The sequence below is a fragment of the Scylla paramamosain genome, chromosome 19 (assembly GCF_035594125.1).
Source record: "Scylla paramamosain isolate STU-SP2022 chromosome 19, ASM3559412v1, whole genome shotgun sequence".
Classification (NCBI taxonomy): Eukaryota; Metazoa; Arthropoda; class Malacostraca; order Decapoda; family Portunidae; genus Scylla; species Scylla paramamosain.
Genome location: NC_087169.1, coordinates 20,471,142 through 20,485,948, shown reverse-complemented (window position 1 = coordinate 20,485,948; position 14,807 = coordinate 20,471,142). Strand labels below are relative to the sequence as shown.

General features: G+C 42.8%; 1 protein-coding gene across 5 annotated transcripts in view; it reads right to left on the bottom strand.

The window, feature by feature from the left end:
• LOC135109852 (acetylcholine receptor subunit alpha-like) overlaps nt 1-14,807 on the bottom strand; it is a 165,266-nt gene that overhangs the window by 8,187 nt on the left and 142,272 nt on the right. For 4 of the 5 annotated variants that reach the window (XM_064021612.1, XM_064021617.1, XM_064021614.1 and 1 more), the window contains 7 exons: nt 9,437-9,617; nt 7,809-7,924; nt 7,069-7,237; nt 4,270-4,406; nt 3,682-3,828; nt 2,777-2,788; nt 1,070-1,186 (listed from right to left, as the gene is read on the bottom strand). In XM_064021612.1, the coding sequence (XP_063877682.1) occupies nt 1,070-1,186; nt 2,777-2,788; nt 3,682-3,828; nt 4,270-4,406; nt 7,069-7,237; nt 7,809-7,924; nt 9,437-9,617 (879 nt within the window). The remainder of the gene's footprint in view (nt 1-1,069; nt 1,187-2,776; nt 2,789-3,681; nt 3,829-4,269; nt 4,407-7,068; nt 7,238-7,808; nt 7,925-9,436; nt 9,618-14,807) is intronic. The other variant, XM_064021616.1, reaches the window with a different exon arrangement.

Below are 14,807 nucleotides of genomic sequence, written 5' to 3'. Positions count from 1 at the left end.
TTCATGACTTCCCAGCAACAGAAAAAAGAAACTGTATGAGAGAAGCTAAGAAAGTAAATAAAGCCTTATGCTAGATACAGTAAAATCCCTCTTATCCGGCATCAACGGGACCGCCGACATGCTGGATACTTGAGTGGAAGTGAAATTATGTCCACAATCACGACCTTACACTCATGCATCTTACCATAACAAAGATCAGCTGATCGCTGTGCCGCGCGTCGCCACCCGCGCTGCCACCTCACACTCACCAACACACAGTTGTAGTATTGGGCCTGTAATTGTGACTCCTGATCTTTTCAAGCTGAACCACTCGTATAACACTTTGTCTATCATTTCACCACGATGATACTGCAGTGTGTGACGATTTTCCGCTGTCTTTGGGGTGTCGGTGGCTTTCATGTAATCCCACAACTTTTTCGTTTGGGATTTAATGTCATAAATAGTTGATGAGCCCACACCATATTCCGCCATTAGTTGCTGTCTGCTTTCACCTCTCTCTAATCGTCGACAAATGTCTACCTTCTGCTTAAGTGTAAGCACAACACACTTCCTCTTTTCTACAACTTTAGGCATGATGAAGGCGTCGGGGGATAAACAGTGCACACGCGGGACCGAGTCACTGAGTAAACACAGTGCAGTGGGCTGCGGATGGCGCGAAGCAGTGCGCTCTGGTGGCGAGGGGACAAAGTATGCCTCGCACGGGAATTTTAATCGATTTTATGAGTACACATTGATTTTTTATTGATTTTAAGGCTCGGGGGAAAATGTGCCGGATACTTGAATGCCGGATGAGAGGGATTTTACTGTAATCAGAAGCTTACATTAAGACTGGAAACACAATTGAGGCCTTGGCCAAACAAAATGGAAATGCAAGAACTAGAAAGGATGGCAACTTTTCTGCCACAATGATGGTGTGTTCATGCAAAGGGACATTCCGCAAAGGGACATTCCATCAGACAGAAAATGAATCATGAAAATCAGTCCATGAAAGAGCCTAGACTATTCTTATAGACTATTCTAAGAAGGCCAAGAGTTGCTAAAGTGAGACCTTAATTTAAGACAAACTTACCTGAAGGAGTTTTCGCGTGAATCCTGGAAGGACTCAGAGGAGTAGTAGTTGCAGGCGTCCCTCATGTCCCCGCCATTGCAGGAGCGCAGCATGCCAGCCTTGGTCTTGGCAAAGAGGCTGCGGGGCAGGAGGAAAAGAGGTGGTCAGGACAGCTTCTCATTATTCTAGTGCAAGTGTCAACAATACTTTAGCTTGACAATATGGTCAGATTTATCATTTAAGGTACAGTAATCAGTGAGCTTAAGCAAAATTTTTAGTAACTAAAAACTTGAAAAAGAGAAATGTATTATTATTTAGTTATGTTTTGGCAAATTAGGTATGTTTATTCAACTTCTCATAACTGGTTTGTCATTGTGGAGAGAGAGGAAAAAAGCTGAATTGAAAACAAGACAACACCCACACCACCTCAAGACTGACTCATGGGGGACAAAAATGTTTTAACTCGTTCCTTATTTATGTCAACTAACTATTGAGACTAAAAGACTCATTTTAATTAGGGGAGGGGGAGAAAGTGTTCCTTTTCAGTCTCACAAAACAAGTAACTTTGTGAATAGCAGAACTTGAGAATTTTGAGAGGCAGGAAGGAGGAAGGGAACTGAGAGGAGCTGGGTGGCATTCCCAGTCTAGGTCACAGGTCAAGAGCTGCCGTAGGGGTCATTCGGCAGGAGGAACAGTGACTCAAGGCCCTGCGTGGTCACAGTGTGGTCGTGTCATCAGTGTAGCTTTGCAAAGAGAAGCTCTGTAGTTGTGTCACTGGCGGGGGTGTGGTGAGGTGGCATGCTGTGGTGGGTCTGAGCAGCGAGTGAGAATGGGAGCGCGGAGGCAAGGAAGAGACGGCCCTGGGTGACTCCACCTCAAGATGACTGTTGAGGGCACCAGGTGGAGACACGAGGCATGCACTGAGGGAAGCCAGTCATGTTGGAGGAAGAAAAATTGTGCAGACTCAATTGGAAAAAAAAAAAAAAAAAGGTGCATATCTTATGAGGCCATATCAAGAGGACATGTGGTAATAATGATAATAATAATGCATGCAGGGCCACAGAAGGAACCCTTGAAACGGACACGGTGAGGAGGTTGCATACCGACAACATTCTTTGATGTTAAAGAGAGCGTTTTCATGATGGGTCCTAAAGAACGAAAGTCATGTTATTAGGGGGATGTGATCCAATCAATGGCATTAGTCTTAAAATTACACACTTGACAAGACTCAAACTTCTACTCTTCCTTTACCAGAGCACTTCTCTTTCTTTTTTCCTTTAAGTGTGGGGCAAAGTGTGATATATCTACATGTGGTTTTTGCTTTATGAGAGGGGCACAGTGTACTCTTAACACATCTACTGTACATATCTACATGTGGTTGTATAGGCAAGTGTAGTGGACTCCTGCTACTCTGATTGGAGGGGCTGGAGGCATGGCAGGACTGAGGGGGACATGAGGTGACCGGAACCTGATCAGCGGGGCACAGAGGTACAGTGAAGTCAGCAGCATCAGAAATTTGAGGCAACTAGGACCCGAACAACTGGACAGAGGCACGCAGTTAAGTCAGTATTGCCAGAACAAGAGCATTTCGAACCTAATCAAGTGGTCCTGCTCTCTCTCTACTCCATCCTACATAACCTCTGCCCCCGACAGCCCCGCCCACCTGATGCAGCCCCACCAGCCCTGACTCCTGTAGTAGACATGCACATGAGGGTCCCCAGATACTACCTTCTGAGGGTGCTGCACGCCGGCCGGGGAGGAGGTGGTGGGAAGGCGGGTGGGGAGGGAAAACACACAAAAAATGAGACTACACCACTACACTTATATGAAAGCTTAAGTGTTGCTGTTATTAAAAGAGAGAAAACAACAAGGAATTATAAATATATATATATAAAAAAGTGGATTAAATAAGTGGAGATCATCAACAGCTGGATAGATGATTCAAGATTTTAATATTCGTTTAATTTTTTTTCTTCACATAAATGAGGTACATTATTTAAAAGACTGGTTATGGAGGAAGTGGAGAGAGAAAAAAGCATGAGTGGAAAGGCTGTGAAGAGCTGTGTGGTGCCGGGGACATGGACAGGAGGCCGGGACTGACACACCCGGGGAGCCTCAGGTGGGAGAAGCAGGCACAGAACACAAGTGGATTGAGAATAATTATATATAACAGCACGTGAAAAAAAAGAATAGGTGTCTTAGAAAATTCTTTACATCCATTGAAAAGGTGTATTAAGAGTTTAATTTACATAGATACATTGAGATACACACTCACTCACACTCACAGTCACCATCTATTCTCACAAGACAATATTCTGAAACACTTCTGTGCCACACCTCCACTACTTTCAAAAGGCTCTAGAGTTGAAACTACACAAGACTTTTAATGGTGTTCTTACAGTTCTAGTGACAGATTAAGAAGACTTCTACATTATTAACAGGAGAAAGACCCTTGAAAACCTAGCTAATGATCTCTGTGGCCTTAGAAAACAGTCATGGTGAGAAAGCAAAGCGTTTTGGAATATGGAACTTAATCTTCCAATGTCTTATGCCTCAACCAGTCAGTCAGTCAATCTCTCTCTCTCTCTCTCTCTCTCTCTCTCTCTCTCTCTCTCTCTCTCTCTCTCTCTCACCGGTGTCGATCCATCTGGTACTGTGGGCGCCGCATGACCAGCAGGCGCGGCAGGATGTGAATGAACACCCTCCGCACCCACGGCGCCATCGAGTGGGTCTGCGGCGAGCGAAAGTGGACGTTGAGGACCACCACCGTCACACATATGCTGCGGGGAGAGAGAGGCTCTGATGGCGATGGCGAGGACAAGAGCACAAGAATATAAGAGAAATAAAGCAGTTTAACATTCGTGGTAGTAACTGGATAGGAGAAAATAAGGAAAATGAGTGATAGGGAAGTAAGAATGCAGTTTAATATTGATGATAGCAATTGGATAGGAGAAAATAAGGAAAATGAGAATGATAACAGATAACATTGATAACAGAAGAATACAAGAACATAAGGATAGAAACAAATGAAGAAGAAAAAAAGAAGAAGAAAAAGGAGGAGGAAGAGGAGCTGGAGAAAAAAAAGGAGAAACAGCAAAAACAAGAAAAAAAACGAAAACCAAAAAATCCCAAAAAGAAAAAGACAAAAAATGCGAAAAAAAAGAAAACGAAGGCAAATCAAGACACACACACACTTCCATCAAGCAGGACAACCCACTCACCTTAACGTGTCTAATATCATAGTAAATAACACGAATTTCCCGAGCAGCGGCACCACCAGAGACGTTGGCGGGATAATCTCAGCTAACAGCAAGAAGAACACGGTGAGGGAGAGGAGGATGCTGATGGACAGACTCACCTGGCGGGAAGAGGTCGGGGATGAGTCGTGATTGGGGCAGGTTAAGGAAATAAGACTAAGTGAGGTGGTAATGGGTGGGTGTGGGAGGCATGAGGGAGGGATGGAGACGAAACGCGAGAGAGGAAAGGAAGGAAGGATGGAGGAAGGGAGAGAAGGGAGTGAAGAAGCAGCAATAGGGAAGGATGGGGAAGGGAGGACGAAAGGAGAGGATGAAATCAAAAGGGAAGCGGAGAGAGAGGGAGAGAAGGGAGTGGAGAAGAAATAACATGGAAGGAAGGCAAAGAAGGAGAGCAGAAGAGAAGAGGCAAGAAAATAGAGGAAGGAAGAGAGAGAAAGGAAGGAAGGGGGGGAGAGCACTGGACATAACTGGATAGAAGAGCTGGAGGTTAACACAAAGGAATACAAAGGAAAAAAGACAGCATGATTTAAGGAAAGACCAAGCAACATTGAGGAAAACACGGGGAGAGGAGGATGAGAAAGAGGGAGGAGAAGGGGGGAAGAGGGGGGATAATATAACAATGAAGGAAACGAGGTAAGTTGGAAAAGAAGAATGTAGAGAAATTAAAGACGAAGGAAGGAATGTAAGGAAGAAGGAAAAAGTGGAAAATAAGGAAAAAAAGAAAGGAGGGAGAGAGGGAGGAGGAGGGTAGTTAAGGACAGGGAAGTAGGTAGGGAAGGACACAAATATGGCGTCCCTCCTTCACAACCTTCCTCCATTCCTCCATCCTTTCCTCCACTTCACAATCTCACGTTTCCTCCAGTCCCTCCACAGGTGTCCCCGGGTACCTGTAATTACCTCCAGGACTCCAAGGATTAGCCTCCACTCCTCCAGACGCCTCCATTTCTTTCCTCCGTCCCTCAAGACTTCCCGCCTGGCTGCTCCGCCCCATGCACTGCCCGTCTGTGTGTCTGTGCGTGTGTCTGGCTGGCTGTGGTTCATTCGAGGACTCAGTGAAGCGTATTTATCTCTTTCAGTGTTAAGATATGTATTTTCATTCTTTTTGATTATTTATATTTATTTTTTTTCTATGTTTCTGTAATTGCGTATTCTGAAACGCTTTGCTCTCTCACCACGATTTTTCAAAGGCCACAGAGATGATTAGCCGGGTTCTCAAGAGTGTTTCTCCTATTAATGACGTAGAAATCTTGTTAGTCTGTCATTAGAACCGTAAAAAAAAAAAAAAAAACCTTAAAAATTCGTGTAGCTTCAAATTGAGCCTTTAGTGGATGTGCGGCGCTGGTGTTTGAGAATATGGCTCTACAGTCTGCGCCAAACGACCCAAGTCAGAAAAAAAGAGATTATTTACTCTATTCTGCATACTGTGAAACCCTCTTCGTGGCAAGACATCAATTTTGACTCTTTGCATCAGTTGAGGATTTATGTCAACGGTATTTCTTTTTGTGATGGCATGAACACATCTTTTGTTACTCACTCAATACAGGTGTAGTTTATTTACTTTATATTTACTTTCCCCTGACTAACAATATGGAGTTCGGAAATTGCCTGGTGTCATTCACAGTTTAATGGTCTTTTCGCGCGGATGAAGGAGTCGTTTGGTAGCTAATCCCGTTTTCCTTCCGTTTTCTTTTATATATGGAATGGGTTACGTGAAGATCGTATGACCATGAACAGGACAGAGCCACCGCCTCACATCAGCGCGGGGTGGTGGTGAGGGGCGGGTCTCAAGTCATGCTAGCGCTGCTTAAACAACCTGACGATGATTAATTTATAACAACTGTCAGAGAAGGTCAGGAAGATATTGACTTACAAATGCCCTTCAGTATTTTTGTCACCTAATCTCTTCTTCTACGATATAACTTACTACTATTACTCCTACTGCTGCTGCTACTACTACTATTACTACCTCTACTACAAGTAATAACAGACACCTTTAAAACTACTAAAACCGATAACACAAAACAATTCTCCTTTCTTTCTGACTAATACATATTTTAGCATCATTTCCATCCTCTTCCTCCTCCTGCTCTCCCTTCTCCTCCTCCTCCTCTTTTTCCCCAACCTTTGAAAATTCTTGTGCACGCCTTCCCTCTCCTCCTCCTCCTACACCACCACCACCACCATCCACTCCATTTGGCTCCAACCATCTTCAGTATAAAAGATGAAGACGACGAAAAAAAAAAAAAAAATGAAAAGAAAAATCTCTGGCAGCAATCAGCTTAAATCCTCACCTTGCGGGAACACTCAATGGATTTTTTTCTTATTATTATTACTTTTTATTACTTTTTTTTTTTTTACCTCTATGCTGTAAGCCACACGCTTCTCCTGCATTTCCTCTTTCTCAAGCGCAAAGTGCGAGTCAGGCAGGGTTTTGTGAGAGTTTGTTTAAGTAGTAGTAGTGGTGGTGGTGGTAGTAGTGGTGGTGGTGGTGGTGTAGCCGAGTCAGGCATTGAAATACTACTACTACTACTGCTAATACTACCACCACCACCACCACCACCACCACCACCACCACTAGCACCACAACAACAAACACAATCAACAATCATTTCCTTATCCTCTAATTATGAATGAGACTTTTAACCTTTTCTTTTTTTGGATTGGCATTTCAGCGAACCCTTTTGTTTATCTCTCTTTATTGCCCTTGCCCAGTACCCCTCTAACAAAATACCACCACCACCACCACCACCAGGAGCTTATTACCTTCTCGCCGGAGTCAGAGGGCAGATAGAAGACGAGCACTGTAAGGAAGGAGATGCCCATGCAGGGGATGATGAGGTTGACGGTGTAGAAAAGTGTCTTGCGCCTCATGGTGATGTTGAAGGTGATGTCCAGGTAAGGCTCGTTGCAACACGTGTAGTACTTCTCGTTCCTGCGGGAGGCGAAGACGAAGGTGAGGGAAACGAAGGTGGTGGAGAGGTTCAAGAGGGTAATACGAAGGTGAAAAAGAGGTTGAAGATAATGAAAAGGTGAAGATGAGAATGAAGAGTTTAAAGATGATAATTTGAGGATAAATAGGAGAGGTTGGGGAATAATAAGGACGAAATTGAAGGTGAAGAATACGAAAGTAATGGAAAGTTTGAGGATGATAGGAAGAAAGCTGAAGATGATGAACAGGTTGGTTATTAGAACGAAGATGGTGATGAAAAGGTTAAGGATTAGGACGAAGAGGAAGGCGAAGACGGTGAAGAAAACGATGGTGATGAAGACGAAGAGGAGGAGGAGGAGGAGGAGGAGGAGGAGGAGGAGGAGGAGGAGGAGGAGGAAAATAGGAAATGCAGGAGGTTAATAAGATAGAAGGGGAAAAAATAAGATTGATTAAGACATTGAGGGAAAAACGAAAAAGAAAAACGTGGAAGAAGAAGGATGAGGAGAACGAGAAGATGGAAGAGAAGGAGGAGGAGGAGGAGGAGGAGGAGGAGGAGGAGGAGGAGAGGACCCACCTGATGGCCGGCACCGCAAGAATGTCCCACTCCACGGAGGTGTAAAACTCAGTCAGGTCAACACCGATCTCCACCACGGGGTTGTCCTTCTTCTCGTCTATGTGTCGGAGGTCTACCTGCAACACCCCGACACCTGGAGCACCTCTACACACAACACAAACAAACACATACACATACATACGTACCTTACCACATTAACAACCATTCCTTCACAATCTTTACCTCTTAATCTCGCCGTGTTTACTAAAATGACCTTGAAATAACATGAGCTCTTTTTCTATCACACACACACACACACACACACACACATACACACACACTTTCCCACATGAGCAAAAAACAGTCTTTACAAACGCTTCACCTCGGCCAGTTTACTACAATGACCTGCCCGCCACTACGCCAAGAGGGAGCATGGAGCGCTGGTGTGACGGGGCAGCGTCTTGAGTGGCGCGAGGGAAGTGCGTCATTACTCAGCTGGGTGTTGCGTGTGGAGTGTGAGGCTAATGGAGTGTGGCTATTATGGCCCCTTCCTCGGGAGATTTACGTGTATTATGGCTTGTTTTAGGAGTGATTACCTGTGTTATTTCCGCCCTTACTGCTCCGAGGTGGGTGAGTTTGTTTCATTGCGTCACTTGCTTCGTTTTTTTTTTTTCATCTCGTTCACCTGTTTACTGTCTCATTATCTGATTTATGTTCGGGAGTTTTGCTTCGTTGTTTTTATTTGTTTCGTATCTTTTCGTCTCGTTCATTTGTTTACTGTGTGATTACCAAGTTGTTTAGTTAAGGAGTTTGCTTCGTATCTTTTCACCTCGTTCACTCGTTTACTGTTCTCATTATCTGATTGTTTATGTTAAGGCGTTTCGCTTCGTTGTTTCACTTGCTTCGAATCTTTTCACCTTGTTCGCTTGTTCACTGTCTGATTATCCAGGTACTTCTTACTCCTCAGCCTGTAACTACTGCTCACCTGGGGTTTAAACTTTCATCTGTCTTGTTTTTTTTATGCACAAAGTCTAGTTACATGTGTGTATATAGATTTTGTTCTTTGTTTTCCTCTTTTCTTCGTCTCTTCGCCTTTTGTTCATCCTCTCATCCAGTCACCCTTTGCCCATATTTACCGTACCAGTTTTCAACCTCACCTGCTTCTAATCACCGCTATTACCCACCTAGAATCCTCTGTCCTTATTTCTTTTCATGTTAGTCTCTTGTTCACCTCTTAATTACCCCTTCCTACAGCCGCACTTCTTCCACATTTACCAAATTTCTAACCTCACCTGGCTCTAATCTCACTGTCACTTCGCCTTTTGTGCACCTCCTCTTCATCACCCCTTCCTTTGTCTCATTTTTACCTTACTAACCCTAATCTCACCTGCCTCTAAGCACCACCACCACCAGTAATGGGCTGCCCCTAGACAAAAGGCCAGTGTTCCTACGAGAGCAATCTATAACAACAACAATAACAACAACAACAACATCTATCTGGCATTCTTCGTCTCTGTATATATATTCATTTTTTTTTTATCTTAGTCTCTTGTTCACTTCTTCATCAGTTTCTATAGTTACCCTTCTCGTATCTTTATATTTACGATTCAGAATTTTCCCTGCCCCCAACCACCACTACCACCACCCACCTGGAAGCCGTCGTAGGTCCAGGAGCCAAACTTCATGACGCAGGTTTGCTCGTCGAAGGGAAAGAACTCCACGTCTATCTCGCACGAGGACTTGTAGATGGCGGGGGGCTTCCACTCCACCAGGCCGTCGTAGTGCAGCGTGGCCTTCGTGGACAGCGTCACCTCGAAGTTACCATCAGCACTGAGAAGGCGCAGAGGGAGTTACATATATTCTGAAACATTTCTGAATGAAGTGAAGGAGTGAAAGATATAAGAAAAATGATCTTGAATTACTTGGATTTTTTTTAGATTACTTAACACACACACACACACACACACACACACACACACATAGAGAGAGAGAGAGAGAGAGAGAGAGAGAGAGAGAGAGAGAGAGAGAGAGAGAGAGAGAGAGAGAGAGAGAGAGAGAGAGAGAGAGAATATGACATGGGTTAGGAGAGAAATAACGCAGCTTTAATTACGAGAGAGAGAGAGAGAGAGAGAGAGAGAGAGAGAGAGAGAGAGAGAGAGAGAGAGAGAGGTAGTTCATTACTCCGCGACGCCCATGAAGACTCCGCGAGACAAACTAGTGCGTGTTTACAAAAGCAGCACGCACACACACACACACACACACACACACATACACACACAGAGAGAGAAAGGAGAAGAAAATAATGATAATAATAATAATAGTAAAAAAAAAACTATAAAAATAAAGAGAAAAAAAAAAAAAATCAAAATCTTTATCAATACTTTTCGAAATACATTTTTTTGGGGGCCGTTTTAGAACAAGATAATGATAAGAAAGAAGAGAAAGAAAAAAAAAAGAGAGACAAAGAAAGAAAGAAGGAAAGGATCATAAACTTGTATCAAAATTTACCTGACTTTACGAATAAATTGACTTTTATTTCATCTTCCACCTGATCCACTTTCGTGTCTCTCAGAAGTGGAAAAGCGTGATTAAATTAAGAGGAAAGGAAAGGTCAGGTCAGGTAAGGTTAGGTTATGTAAGATTAGAAAAGGTAAGGTTAGTTTAGGTTAGGTAAGGTTAGGCAAGGTTAAGTTAGGTTAGGTTAAGTAAGATTAGGTTAGGTTAGGTTAAGTTAGGTTAGGTTAGGTTAGGTTAAGTTAGGTTAGGTTAGGTTAGGTTAGGTTAGGTTCGGTTAGGTTAGGTAAGGTAAAGTAAGGAACTATAATATAAGGTGAGGAAAGGAAAAATAAGGCAGAAATAACTTAAAGCAAGGTTATTTAATGTAAGGTAAGGAACAATATTATAAAGTAAGGTTAGGTTAGGCCAGGGCAAGGGAAGGCAGCGTAAGATAAGGCAAGGCAAGGCAGGGAAAGCAAGTCACAGGCATTATCAGCAGTTGGCGTGGGTGGACGGAAGGACGAGGCTGAGTTACTGTGTAAATGGAGATGGGGGAAAGTGTGGTAATGGCCTGACACACACACGCACACACACACACACACACACACACACACACACACACACAGAGAGAGAGAGAGAGAGAGAGAGAGAGAGAGAGAGAGAGAGAGAGAGAGAGAGAGAGAGAGAGAGAGAGAGAGAGAGAGAGAGAGATGAGAGAGAGAGAGAGAGAGAGAGAGAGAGAGAGAGAGAGAGAGAGAGAGAGAGAGGAAAACAAGTGTAATGGAAAAATCTGATAAAGAGGAGAAAACAAGAGAAAAGAAAGAAAAGAGGAAGAGAAGAGAAGGAAACAACAATAGGAAAAGAGAGTCGATAAAAAATGAAGAGGGAGAGAGAAAGAGAGGAAAAAGAAGAGAGAAGATGCAATGTAGGGGAAGAAGAGAGAAGAGAGAAGAGAAAGGTAAGAGGTAAAGATGGGAGGAGAGGAGAGAAGCGAGTAAGAGGAGAGGAGAGAGAGAGTAAGAGCGTGTCCTCGCGGCTCTTGGAAGAGGTTTTAAAGAGGTTAGGTTAGGCTGTCTCAATTGCCCTCTTCTTCTTCCTCTTCTTCCCCCCCCCCTCCTCCTTCTCCTCCTGTTCTACTTTTCATCTTTCTCTTCCACCTCGTTTTCTTCTTGTGTCATTTCCTCCTCCTCCTCCTCCTCCGCCTCCTCTTGTGTTCCTCTTGTATCTCCTCCTCTTCCTCTTACACCTCCTCTTCTTTTTTTTTTTTTTTCATCTTGTCGCTCCTCCTCGTTTACTTCTTATATCTCCTCTTCCTCCTCCTCCTCGTCTTCCTCTTACACCTCCTCCTCTTCTTCTCATCTTTATCTTTCATCACGTATTTCTCTTCTATCTGGTCATTCTGTTTATTTTCTTCTATGTTCTTCTTACTCTTCTTTTTTCCTCTTTATTTCTATCTTTGCATTATTTTTATTGCTCCTTTTTTTCTCTCTATTTCCTCTTTCTTTTTCCTTCTCTTTCATTTTCTCTTCGTATTTCTGTTAGTTTTTCTCTCCTTTTCTAAATGCAACGTCTTTTTTTTTACTTTTTCTTCTGTTTCTCTTCTTTCTTTTGGCGTTTCTTTCCTTTTTATTCCTCTTTCTTTTCTTTCTCTATTCCTTGCTATTGATCCTTTTTATTTTCATTGTCTTTTTTTCTATTTTTCTTTTCTTCGTTTTATGTTCACGTTTGTCTTTTCTTCTTCCTTCTTTCTCTTCCTATTCCTTCTTCTTATTCCTCCTCCTCCTCCTCCTCCTTCTCATTCTGTGATTTTCTCTCTCCTTTCTCAATCTTGTGGTGTCAGTCAGTGCTCTCTCTCTCTCTCTCTCTCTCTCTCTCTCTCTCTCTCTCTCTCTCTCTCTCTCTCTCTCTCTCTCTCTCTCTCTCTCTCTCTCCCCATGAAAAGTTTATAAGACTACTGCTACTGAGAAACTGAGAATTTTTGAGAAGAAGAAGAAGAAGAAGAAGAAGAAGAAGAAGAAGAAGAAGAAGAAGAGATGAAAGAGGAGTAGGAAAACAAATGATAATAATAGTAAAAATAATAATAAAACAACAACAATAACAAAAGAAAGAAAGGAAGAAAGGAAGAAAGACAGGAGGAGGAAAAGGAGGAAGAGCAAGATAAAGAGGAAGAGGAGGAGGAGGAGGAGGAGGAAGAAGAAGACTGCAATAACCCAGAAAGACATGGTTTGCTTTCTTTCTTTTCCTTCCCTTAAAGTAATTAATTTTCCGAGTTTTTTTTTTTCTCTCTCTCTCTCATCTCTCTCTCTCTCTCTCTCTCTCTCTCTCTCTCTCTCTCTCTCTCTCTCTCTCTCTCTCTCTCTCTCTCTCTCTCTCTCCTGGAAGGCAACTTTGTACCTTAATTCTTTCCTCTTTCTCTTAAAGAATTACCATTATCGCTTTTATTATCATCTTTTATTTGTTTTCTCTCCTTTTTCTTTTTTCTTCTTGTTGTTTGTTGTTTTGGTTGCTGCTGCTGCTGCTGCTGTTGTTGTTGTTGTTGTTGTTGTTGTCACTCTTGTTGTTCTTGTTTTATTTTTCTTCTCTTTCTCAAGTCTTAAATATGTCCTTCAACTTTTCTTTTTCTTTCTTTCTTTCCTTCTTTCTTTCAATCTTTATTTATGTATTTCTTCTTCCTCTTCTTCTTTTTAATTGTTCCTTAATTTTAGTTATCCGAAAATTTCCTTGGTTGTTGTTGTTGTTGTTGTTGTTGTTGTTGTTGTTGTTGTTATTATTGTTTTTCTGCTTCTTCTTCTTCTCCTCCTCCTCTTCCCTATTTCTTCTATAATGTTGCTCTAAATCTTGCCAGACTTCTTTCCCTCCTTCCCTGTTTCCCTTTGTTTCCCCTCTCAACTTTTCCTCTCCGGCACACGCGTCTTCCCTTCTCCCGCACCTTTTTCCCCTTGTGTGCTTTCCTCCTGACTTTTTTCCCCGTGTCTTGCGGCTTCCTTCCCTCCTCTGTGGGACTTTTTTTCCCGCAGATGTATATTCTTTACTTCTTTATTTCCTTCCCTTATTTCCTTCCTTCCTTTCTTTTTTTTCCGGTTCAGTGTTTTCCTTAAATTTCCTAGATTAGTTTCCACAGTTCTTTTTTTTTTTTTTTCTCTCTCTCTCTCTCTCTCTCTCTCTCCTCTCTCTCTCTCTCTCTCTCTCTCTCTCTCTCTCTCTCTTTTTTTTCTTCTTCCATTCTTCGTTACTTCTCTTTTCTTCCCCTGTTTCTTGAAATTTTTCCCCTTAACGATTTAATATTTCTCTTTTTTCCTTTTTCCCTTTCCTTATTTTCCTCCTGCACTTTATTCCTTCTACATACTTTCCTTCAAAACTTTCTTCCTCTCCTCTTTCTTGGAGGCAAAGGAGAGAGAGAGAGAGAGAGAGAGAGAGAGAGAGAGAGAGAGAGAGAGAGAGAGAGAGAGAGAGAGAGAGAGAGAGAGAGAGAGAGAGATGGAGGGGGAAGGGGATTGGGGTGCTGGGGAGGTAGTCTCGTCCTTAGCCAATCACAGGCCTAGTTGCGCTGTTGCTTCTTTCTGATTGGCTGGGAGACGATAAGGTGTTGTTTCTGTGGCATGTCACGTGTGTCTTATGTCCAGGAGGAGGAGGAGGAGGAGGAGGAGGAGGAGGAGGAGGAGGAGGAGGAGGAGGAGGGGAGGGAGGAAAGGAAAGAAGGAAGGAAGGAAAAAAGAGACGAAATATATAGAAGCAAACAGTTGGAGGAGGAGGAGGAGGAGGAGGAGGAGGAGGAGGAGGGAAGAAAAGAAAGGAGGAAGAAAAAAAAATTATAGAAAGAGGTAAATGATTGGATAAATAGATAGATAGATAGATAGATAGATAGACAGAGAGCATAGTGGAAGAGAAGGAGGAAGAGAAGGAGGAGGAGGAGGGGAGGAGAAAAGAAAGCAAGAAGACACAGGAGGAAAGGAATGGGAATAGAAAAAAGTCTAAAAAGGAGGAGGAACAAAAGAGAAAGAGGAAGAAAAAGAGAGGCGAGAAGAAAAGTGAATAAAAAAACTTGATTTGAAATGAAAGAAAGAAAATGGAACAGAGTCAAGATTTGAAACGTAAATTGTATCTTATTGGTCGTCTCTCTCTCTCTCTCTCTCTCTCTCTCTCTCTCTCTCTCTCTCTCTCTCTCTCTCTCTCTCTCTCTCTCTCTCTCTCTCTCTCTCTCCTGACCAACACAATCTTCAGAATACTTGCAATACTTCCCTCAATATTTGCTCTTCAATACAAGTCAGTGAACAAACTCATAGGAAAATATTAAGAATACTAACTTCAAATACTATCTCTCTCTCTCTCTCTCTCTCTCTCTCTCTCTCTCTCTCTCTCTCTCTCTCTCTCTCTCTCTCTCTCTCTCTCTCTCTCTCCATCTTTTATTGTCTTACGGTCTGATAATCTTCTCTTCTTTCTCTTCCTCCTTCTCCTTTTCGTCTCCCTCCTCCTCCTCCTCCTCCTCCTCCTCCTCCTCTTCCTCCTCCTCCTCCTCTGCATCTG